We start from the raw sequence: 11,386 nt of genomic DNA, 5'->3' as shown, positions 1-11,386 counted from the left end.
ACTGGATTGCTTGGAAGACAGTTTTCCTCCTGGCAATAGCTTCAGCCAGGCGTGTCTCGGAGCTCATCGCCCTATCGTGCAAGTCACCCTTCCTCATCTTCCACCATGACAGAGCCGTCCTCCGCACTTTACCATCCCCAAAGGTCATCTCGGCCACTTGAATCAGATCAACATTCCAACATTCTAACCTTCTTCTTCCAACCCAAAGGAGGTGGCACTACATACCCTGGATCCAGTCAGAGCTCTTACGTTCTACCTACACAGAGTACAAGAGATCCGCAAATCAGACTCACTATTTGTCCTCCCCTTCGGACCTCGACAGGGTATGCCGGCTGCCAAATCTTCTGTCTCCACATGGATAAAACAAGCCATTCAAAGATCATACACAGCGCAAGGTCAAGCTTCACATGATAAAGTAAAGGCCCACTCCACCAGGGGGATGAGCACATCCTGGGCCTTCAGAAACCAAGCATCAGCTGAACAGCTTTGCAAAGTGGCCATGGACTTCGATCCACTCATTCACAAAATTCGCTTCGGCAGGAAGGTTCTCCAGGCTGCCGTGGCTTCTTCCACATAGGGCCTATCCTTCCTGCCCTTAGGATAGGGGACAGCTTTGGTACATCCCCACGGTCTCCTGTGTCCACCAAGCAGCAGATATGGAGAAAAGGAGATTTTGTGTACTCGCCGTTAAATCTCTTTCTCTTGAGTCGCTTGGGGGACACAGGACTTCCCTCCCCGGATGAAGGCCCTCTCTATCCGTCCGACATGGTTTTGGCACAGTCAGCATGTTATAGTTTAAAGTTATTAAGTTTACTATCCAGTTATTAGTTACTACTTTGGTACAAACTGATCCAGGCTCTGCCTACTGCTGGGGGTATAGCCAGCGGGGGAGTCTTTTTTATTTTTGTGTCCTGCCTCCTAGTGGCATTAGCTATAACCACTGTCTCCTGTGTCCCTCAAGCGACTGAAGAGAAAGATTTAATAGTGAGTACACAAAATCTCCTTTTCTTTGCCCTCGGAATTATCCTGTTGCTTAAACACCTTTTTGTTTAAGTTTTTGTCTCCTTTTTAACTGTGAATGGCAGTAGATTGGGTGTTGGCACGGGAGCCTCAGTAAAATTCGGCCATCTTTCAGGTCCACCCCCAGAAGCCCGAAATACTATATTTAACTTCTAGGTACAACTCTGTTACCCAAGCCACACAAGGTACTTTAGGAAGAGCTTTTTAGATTGTGTTTTGTGGAAGCAGCCTTATTTCATATCTGCATTACCTATGGTTGACATTAAGGGGTGTGTTTACCAATATCAGTGATAAATCTTACCAATGATGTTGCCCATAGCCTTTATTTCTAATTTGTAGTAGTTGATGTGGGAAATATCACCAGTGATATTTATATCCAGTGTAACTAAACACACCCCCAGGTACAGATGTTTTATGCAGTAACCAGCCCCTTCTTTACCAGTGTATGCTCGCAAAGAATTGTGCTTATCCCATTACATACAGAATACCTAGCAAATTACAAAGGATACATTATTGTTATCCTTCCAGTAATTGTAGCTTGATCATAAACGGTGCTACCTTTATCATGTCTGTATCAAGCACGAAAATAAATAATGAAAACAATATTCTAGAAAGTTCAGTATAAAAAGTATTTTATTAAGAATAAAGGATATGTTAGATGTTTTAATAAAAAAAGAACAATTAAGCTAATGCATTTCCTTTAATTATAGTTAAATATTCTGCATTAGACATGGAGAGAACCTGCTCCCCTTCTTTACCTTTTGCTACCCACATTTTGTTGTACTGCACAGAATGACTGTTCTGCTTTTTGGGTTCTGCCTGAAGTCCATTGGCCAAAGGTGCTCCGCTGCTCTCACTAACAAAAATTGCGGGAACTTTAGGACGGAGTTCAAACTTCTGCTGTGTAGTGTGTGGCAACAGGTAACTTTGCCTCTGTTCAAATTTAACACCCAATTCTATGGGATTTTGCTGGCTGTAAAAGAGATTTTCACTCATGGAAGAGCTTCCAAGATGAGTCTGTGCCACAGGAATTTCCTCCATTGACTCTGCAGAGTCGGAGTGGTATTCCGCAGGTGGACCAGCAGCTTGGATCAGATGGCCATTGATGGGAGCCAAGACAGGTAATAAACGGGATGAGAAAGCGGGTACAGCCAAAGTGGAGGGTGAAAGAGATACAGGATGATCTGGAAAACACAGAAGATGCAAACTTGAAGAATTACCATGGAAACTTGCATTCAGAAAAATGTTTTACTTGTTCCTAATTACCTGTACTTTTCTTTTTCACTTGAGGGGACATACAGCAGAAATATATGTAAAATAGTTTAATATGCAAAACAATATTGCCACACAAGTGTATCAGAAGAACTGCACTTGGGTACATGTTGAGAACGGCTGGTGTAAAAGGTAAAATGTTGGCTTAGCATTAAATACACCTTTTGACCAAGATAAGACATATGATTGTACATTTCATCATATAAAATACTTAATAGAGCCCAAAAAAGATAGGAGACAAAAGGAAAGGCCAGGATCTCCTTACCTAAAGGCCAATACAATTTCAGTTTGAAAGTATTTACTGTGTTTAATATCGCTGGAACTATAGGAACTACTATAATAACCATGTTTTCATAAACGTGTAATTTTATTTTGACTCAAATGGGCTACATCATACTAATTTAATTTGCAGGTACAGATAATATAATTTGCATCTTTATGACACTGGCTAAACAAAATAATGAAAATTGCACAAAAAGATGGATCACTTCTTTTGCTCTTGCAGTTTACATCTCAGCATAAATTTCACTTTCAAAATACAGTATGTATCAAATGCATGTCATTCTTTAACTCTGTATGCTTACTGCTAAACTTTGTTCAGGCAACTACTTATGTAATGTTCCTTTTAATGTCCTTTTTGCCACATGGCCTAAAATGATTGATCATGGACACTTTTAAAAAGTTATGTGGTTGTGGTTGGGTTCAAATAAATACAAAAGTATTTTTAGGGAGATCACCGCTTATGATTACGTTTTTCATGTACAGTCTATCAGGGTCATTGAACTTAGCAATCAAATACTACATTAAACTCCATGTTGGAGAGAGCTAGAAGAGAACATGTATAAAATTAAGTAAGCATTTTCCTTGTACAGCAAAAATATAAATATGCACTTAAATACACTTCTCTGTTAATGGTTAGCATTTCTTTGTGAACATTACCTGCAGGAGGTGGTTGTAAAAGCACGTGGGGACTATGGCCATCAATAGACTGGCATTTGGGAGCTTCTGGTGTAACTCTGTTAGATTTTTTTCTTTTCTTTTTCTTCTTCTGTTGGCAAGAAAAATATACATCTTACATTCGCTATGTTTACAAAACCCCAATAAACCCTTGTGGTTTACAATATGTTGTCCCTTTCATCAAAATGTGGTTTAAAACATTTAGGGGGTTATTTATCAAAATCCAATTTTTTCTGTTTTTTTTAAATAAAGAAGTCTGACCAAACTAGAATCCACAATGTGACCTTATTTATTATTAAACACGATTTATTTGAATTGGGGACAGATTCGATAAAATCGAGTGAAAATCTGAATCGTACTAGTTTTTTCCTGAATCATATAAATTTTTGCTGGAAATTCCAGCGCAGACCACAGAAACTTCCAAATAGGATAGGGACCTCTCCCATTGACTTATATACAGCTTTGGCAGGTCTGAGATGCTGGATTTTGGATTCTGACTTTCTGTAGCATTGGGCTTTAATAAATGAAGATTTTTTTTCCCCCACTAAAAAATTTGAATTTTATACTGAAAAAATGAAGAAGAAGAAATTTTCAAGTTTTTTCCATTTGGAATAACACCGAGTTAAGACCTTTGGGAGTGATTATCTTAAAAAAGCTGACAACACAATCAGATTGGATATATTACCATGTGACAAAAATTACATCACTACTCAACGTTTATAACTGATGACATCACTAGTCACCGTTTATAAGGATATATCATAGCTGTTGTGTATTATAAAAAATAACTCCACCAACATTCAGAGACTTCCTAAAGATAAGTGCTATCTTTTTCAGTATAGTGGGACAAAAATGTAACATACATGACGTTTGTTGGCAAGATTATAACAAACAGATGCCTATATAACTCATTTTATTTTCTATTTAAAAAAAATTATGCAAAATACAGTATGTAAGGTATATTCCTTTTGAACACTACACACCTTTCTTGGCTTCTTCTCCACATGAAATGAAGGCTGTGCGTTTGACTCAACATTTCCATCTGCATTATTGTCATGACTGGCCAGCATATGGAGAAAAAAGGTAGAGAATGAGACACCGACCCACGTAAGACTGCTCTTTTATCAGCAATGTCTGTTAATGCCCCAATGCAGAAACAGTTGCACTAATATTAAATTGTCAAACAAAATAATACATTTTAACTTCATCATATTAAAAAAATATATATGGTACAACCCCATATTTTTAAAAAGAACAGTCTGCGACACATTCCTCATCAAGTACTTTGTACTATGAAGACAATAATGTTAAAAGGATAGAAGGATAAGCAGTGTTTCTAATAAGGCACTAGCATGGGGGCATTGAGCACAAATAATATATTAGCACCTAATGTACGTTTCACTTTCCCATGAAGCTTGTCAAAGATAAGCAGCCATTACTATTTACAGTGTAAGATTTAGGCAGCACTCAAGCCACTTCTTATATGTTTACCGTATATACCCGAGTATAAGCCGAGTTTTTCAGCATCCAAAATGTGCTGAAAAAGTCTACCTCGGCTTATACTCGGGTCAGCGGTACCCGACCCAGTAGCTGAGATTGCAGTCACTTTTAATCATTCCTATACCAACAGTACACTTGGGGAGAGACTGCAATATCCCACAATGCTCTCTGTTGGTTATATGAAAGAATAACAGTGCGCCCTCTGTTGGTTATATGAAAGAATAACAGTGACTGCAATATCACACAGCGCCATCTGTTGGTTGTATGAAAGAATAACAGTGCGCCCTCTGTTGGTTATATGAAAGATTAACAGTGACTGCAATATCACACAGCGCCATCTGTTGGTTGTATGAAAGAATAACAGTGCGCCCTCTGTTGGTTATATGAAAGATTAACAGTGACTGCAATATCACACAGCACCCTCTGTTGGTTGTATGAAAGAATAACAGTGCGCCCTCTGTTGGTTATATGAAAGAATAACAGTGAGTGCAATATCACACAGCACCCTCTGTTGGTTATATGAAAGAATAACAGTGACTGCAATATCACACAGCGCCATCTGTTGGTTATATGGAAGAATAACAGTGACTGCAATATCACACAGTGCCCTCTGTTGGTTATATGAAAGATTAACAGTGACTGCAATATCACACAGCACCCTCTGTTGGTTATATGAAAGATTAACAGTGATGGTAATATCAAACAGCACCCTCTGCACATGATAGTGGGACAGTGGGACAATGCACACAGTAATCCGTTTGGCAATTCTCTGTCACCATCAACTTTGCAAAGAAGTCCGGTTGATCGCTGGGGGGGTCGCTTTGGCAGAATGTGCGCTGCTGGGAGACAGGGCTGTAGCTGTGTCTAGGCTTATACTAGAGTCAATAAGTTTTCCCAGTTTTCGTAGGTAAAATTAGGTACCTCGGCTTATACTCGGGTCGGCTTATACTCGAGTATATACGGTACTCACTCTCTCTTCAATGATCCGGATAAAGGACCTTCTATCTGAACATCTGGGTTTGTATAAATAAGACTTCCTCCAAAACGCTCCTCCTATTAAAAAAAATACCCCCCACAAATATCAGCAGATCTGGAAAATAGTTCAACTATACACAGCAAATGTATTATTTGGATAAAAGAAAAGTATGGACCAATAGCCAGATATAAATAACCAGGTAAGATTCTTTAAAAACATGAAGAGGAGAAAATTACAGTGGTGGTGCGCTGAAAGTAATTGAATGGCTGAACTATACCTACTTATTAGCCAGCTTAGGGACCTGGCGCATGCCCCATTCCAAAACCACCACAACCTCACTCTTGAAAATGGCCTTGTTCCTCCATACTAGTCTTCCCATGGCAGAGCTGTGCAGCAGAATTGTCAGGTTACTATATTCAACTGCTTCAGTTTAACTCACTGGCTGAAAAACAGCAAACTCAATACAAGCTTATCATGGCTTCAGTGTACTTGCTACTGGCTCACATGACAGCAAAGTCAAGCAGCTTAACACATGGCCCTCAACCTTGATGCGCCAACCTGGCAAATCTTAGGCTAGTACAGGGGAGTCAGGTTGTGGAAGTTCGGAAGGGAAGCCTGAGCTGGGGCCCTAAAATGGTTAAGTGGGTTTAGTTTTACTTTAAATGGTGTTGCAGTACATGCTTTTTAAATAGAATATTAGCTTTATTGAAACAGCCCTTGACACCCTGTAAGGACAATTGGGGTGTTTTGATGACTGCTACTAAATATGGATAGAGAAACTAAGCATAAAAAAAAAAACTTATTGAAAAGCACGTGTTCTTAAATTTGCATATCTGACAAGGTGTTACTTTGCAATATAAAAACTGTGAAAAGTGAACCAACATCCCTGAGTGTATATCATCAAACAATCTAACCAGTTGCTGCTAGTCATTTTTGCATACACAACACACAACTTTAGTTATTCTTCTAACCTTTTAACCGCTAAAGCCAACAATCATTTCTCACTACTAATACTGCTTGATCTCTCAGCCGCATTTGACACTGTAGATCACCCGTTCCTCCCCCAGTCCCTCCATTCACTTGGCCTTCGTGACACAGCCCTGTCCTGGTTCTCTTCTTACATCACCAATCGTCTACAATGGAGTATCATCTTCTCCCCTACCTCTTTCTGTTGGAGTTCCTCAAGGCTCTGTCCTGGGACCATTACTATTCTCCCTCTATACTTCCTCCCTTGGCAAATTAATCAACTCGTATGGTTTCCACTACCACCTCCACTACTCAGATCTATCTTTCATCTCCTGATCTCAACCCAGAACTCCTAACTCGCGTCTCCCCCTGCCTGTCCGCTATCTCTACTTGGATGTCACAACGCTACCTTAAATTAAACCTCTCTAAAACTGAAATGATTCTCTTTCCTCCAACTAACACCAGTAACATCCCGGAAGTATCCATCATAGTTAACAATTTCACTATCACCCCCTCTCCCCAGGCCCGGTGCCTTGGGGTTATCCTAGATTCTGCCCTGTCATTCACTCCTCATATCCAGTCACTTATTAAATCACGTCACTTCCACCTAAGGAACATATCCAAAATACGATCATTTATCACCCAAGATGCTGCCAAAATTCTTATTCACTCTCTCATCATATCGCGTCTAGACTACTGTAACTCTCTTTTAATTGGCCTTCCCCTCCAGAGACTGTCACCTCTCCAGTCCATAATGAACACTGCTGCGAAGCTCATATACCTCAGCAACCGCTCCTCCTCTGCCTCGCCATTCTGTCAATCCCTGCACTGGCTTCCGTTACCTTTCAGAATCAAATTCAAATTAATGACACTGACTTTCAAAGCACTTCATAACTCTGCCCCACGCTACATCTCTGAACTCATCTCTATATACTCACCCAATCGCTTACTATGCTCCTCTACTGACCTGCTACTCAACTCTCCTCTCATTACCTCCTCACATGCTCGCATTCAAGACTTTGCAAGGGCTGCACCCCTCCTCTGGAACTCTCTCCCACGGTCTGTCTGACTTTCTCCCAACCTTTCTGCTTTCAAGAAATCTCTGAAAATGCACTTCTTTCGAGAAGCCTACCCTCACTCTGCTTAGCTACCAAACGCAACACCACATACAATACCACATTTCTCACCCACTTAATTAGATCTTGCCCACTCCCACACCTTGTGTATTACTCCCTTCCCTTTAGACTGTATGCCTATGCATAGGGCCTTCCTCACCTTTTTGTACCTGTATTGATTGTGATGTTTGTTACTCCATATGTTCTATGCATGTAATTCATGTGATTTAGTTGTATAATCACATTTACTTTACAGTGCTACGCAATATGTTGGCGCTATATAAATACATGTTAATAATAATAAAACCTGCATTGGATGACGGCCTGCTGAAAACTTCTCACCATCTTCCTGTTGCCGACTGTTTGATTTAATTTCTTGCTTCTGTCGCTGGTGCATTATATACTCATATGTGCTGAGTTTGTTCCACACTTTGGGAGAAACGTATAGAATAAACACACTGGGAATAAACTATGGCTGGGTAATTACTAAATGTCTGTTCACCAGTAGAAAATAGTAAAATCTATAAATGAACACGGGGGTCTGTTCCATAAATTATTAGTACCATTTATGTACAGTGCTGTGTATGAGAACTAGATGCAGTATTGACTAAAGGTCCCCATAGACACAAAGATTTTTCATTGGTGATTCATTGGTTTCAGTGCAATCTGACCAATCGGTAAAATAATTGTGAGGTTAGTGGGAATCACCGCTCGTCCATCTTACAGTTTTTCCGACATCTGTCAGAAAATTGATTGCCCAGGTTATAAAAAAATTATCGGTCCCAGTGCAATCTATCTATGTTGGCAAGTCCAAGCAGGCAGCTACTCTCAGTTTTCCTGGCAATATCGCTTGAAAAGGTCTTTTTAGTTGATGGACGAATTGTACATTTAAACGATCGTTTCGAGATTGTGGTCTCACCATAACGAAAAGATCTTTTAAAAATCTATGGCCAGCTTTACCTGCATAAGGTCAGTCAATGGCCAAACAGTGTTAGGGCACATATAGAGTTTTGATTGATGCTACTTGTGGCACCATGTAAAATATGTACATGCACCTGATTTATGGGTCATTTATTCCCAAGATAACTTGTCAAGAGATTAAGGTGGTTTCTACTCAAGTAAATGGGAAGTGATCAAGGAAAGACAGCTGTGCAAAATGGTGCATGCACCATAGCCTTATAGAGGCTGTTTCCCATTTATTATTGTGAATACAATAATAATAATAATAATAATAATAATATAGTTAGAAACTAGTCTGCATTAAGTACTGTTCAAAGTTCAGAATGTAAGTTGTTAGTTGCCCCTGGTGTCCCTAGCAACATGTTTAAATTATAGCCTAAAATATGAGGAGAGGACCTAAAATAGATCATGATAATAAAAATTATAAAAATAAGCCTCAGAATAAACCTTAAATTGTATTGAATATACCAACTCTGAGTTGCATGGAGGCCCTTAAGCAGTTATCCTCAACCGGGAGGAAGAAAAGCAGGTACTTATAATTCCTGGCTTGGAGGAAATGTTAAGTTTCATAAAAACTAGGTCTACAGCCAAGCAGAGCTGTCTGGCACCCCAAGAACATGTTTCACGCCCGTATTGCTTCCCAACTCTGTTTACATTTGAATGTAGCTCATGGGTATAAAAAGGTTGGGTAACCAATGTCCTTAGGCGCAAAACATACAATATAGTGCTGCTTTACAGGTGGGCACATTGAGTAGCATTTACATGTATAACCAATAGATTATTAATTTAAATATAAGATGCCTTTAAGAATCTTGACTGGATGTAAAATGTTTACATTTTGATTTTGTTATAATTAGTTGGTGTTGGTTGGTAATTAGTATCCTATGATACTTACAAAGGTAGACATGAAAGCAAAGCAATTGTCCAATTAGCAATATTGTGATGAGTCCCATGACAGATACTATTGCTGCTAAGGCAAGTATTGCCGGGGCTTTTGTCTCCACTGGGGCAGCGGGAAGGAAAACAAACCAGACGTCAGAGAGGTTCTGTATTGCTAAAAAAATACAAACATAATAAATTTATACAACCCAAAACAAAACAAAAAAAATAATATTCAAGTAATCAACTACTGATAGTTGCTGATGTTGGCAGTTAGCAAGCCCTTCTTGTTTAAGGACAATGGCACACAGAGAATTTTGTTGCCCACTAGAAATCACTTCAAAACTGCTCTCTGCAATGCAGTGTAATATTGCTTAACAGAACGAAAATGAAACATTTTGTGCTCTCTCACTTTAGGGGCATTTTCTGAGGGGAAACCTATAGTTTACCTAGGAAAACTACGCATTGTTTTTTTTCGTGAGAAAGTGCGCTTTCTAAATCTGCCTGAGTTTTCATTTATTTCCACCTCTGCAAAAAGATTTATAGCGCTAAATACCAACAAAAAAAATGAAAAGTTACTATTTTTCACAATATATGAATTTATACCAGAAAAATAATTCATTTTACTCATAAAAATCCAACTGATTTGGAAAGCCCAGTGTCTTTCGAACGTGCCAATAACAGGTATGTATAGTTTTAGGGAGATTTAGGAGTTCTGTACAGCAAAAACTCCCTGCAGTATATTACTGAATTTTGACAGCACAAAGGCAGAAAACGGCATACTTTAGATTTCAAGGCCAAAAAATCCTGAAACTTTAGGTTTACCCCAGAAAACCATATATTTTTGAAAAGTACACATTCTGCACATTCCAAAATGTGTAACTATGTCTCTCTTCTCCAAACTACCAACAATCAAAGCTTGTCTAAACGTAGCGGTTTTTATAAACAATTATCAAAATTCTGAAAAATCATTTCAAAGGTTTTATTTTGCTGCTCTGCATATCTCACACGGTCTTAAGCACCCTGAATATGATTGCCAGGGGTCCACTGAACAGTTTGATGTGAATCTAAAATGGGTACCCATGCTTTTCTGCTCCAAACTACTGAGTCGCAAGGCTTTTCCAAATTTGTCGGTTTTGGTGAAATATCTGAAAATTGCCTCAAAGCTTCAACTATCCAGCAACATATCGCCCATGTATCATTACGTACCAAGAAAAAGCACCCTAAATATGATTGCCAGGGGTCCTCCAAACTGTTTGGTGCCCATTGTGCATAGGTTTCTAGCAATTAGAGCCCCAAAATGAAGTTAGTGCATACGAATAGTCATGTGGTTAACTTCAGCTAATGAAAAATCAACACATTGACAGCATATTTTGTGGGGTAAAAAAAAAAAAAGGGTACCCATGACTTTCTGCTCCAAACTACGGAGTCGCAAGGCTTTCCCAAAAATGAAAATTGCCTTAAAACTTCAACTTTCCAGCATTGTATTGTCCATGTATCATTACCAGCATAAGGCATCCTAAATATGAGTGCCGGGGGTCTACAGTTTGTATGCCACATAGTTTGGTAAATCTATGTATATTGGGTATCAGAGACCCCCAAATCCAAATAGGGCATATAAATTTGTATGTATGACACTGGCTACTACAACATAAGCACCCAACAAGACCCCCTAACAGTATGTAGACCCCAGAAAACCTTATATTTTCTGGAAGTACACATTCTAACGAATCTAAAGCAG

At 39.2% G+C, this 11,386-nt stretch overlaps 1 protein-coding gene across 2 annotated transcripts in view; it reads right to left on the bottom strand.

The window, feature by feature from the left end:
* Positions 1-1,635: 1,635 nt before the first annotated feature.
* Positions 1,636-11,386, bottom strand: part of zdhhc1.S (zinc finger DHHC-type containing 1 S homeolog) — a 33,514-nt gene continuing 23,763 nt past the window's right edge. For both annotated transcript variants that reach the window (XM_041561117.1, XM_018260440.2), the window contains 6 exons: positions 9,662-9,820; positions 8,114-8,235; positions 5,720-5,802; positions 4,233-4,308; positions 3,232-3,340; positions 1,636-2,204 (listed from right to left, as the gene is read on the bottom strand). In XM_041561117.1, coding sequence (XP_041417051.1) covers positions 1,702-2,204; positions 3,232-3,340; positions 4,233-4,308; positions 5,720-5,802; positions 8,114-8,235; positions 9,662-9,820 — 1,052 coding nt within the window. In that variant the 3' untranslated portion in view covers positions 1,636-1,701. The remainder of the gene's footprint in view (positions 2,205-3,231; positions 3,341-4,232; positions 4,309-5,719; positions 5,803-8,113; positions 8,236-9,661; positions 9,821-11,386) is intronic.

Source organism: Xenopus laevis, chromosome 4S (genome assembly GCF_017654675.1).
Source record: "Xenopus laevis strain J_2021 chromosome 4S, Xenopus_laevis_v10.1, whole genome shotgun sequence".
NCBI classification, from domain to species: Eukaryota; Metazoa; Chordata; class Amphibia; order Anura; family Pipidae; genus Xenopus; species Xenopus laevis.
Note: the sequence above shows the minus strand (reverse complement) of the source record. Positions and strands in the feature narration are given on the sequence as shown.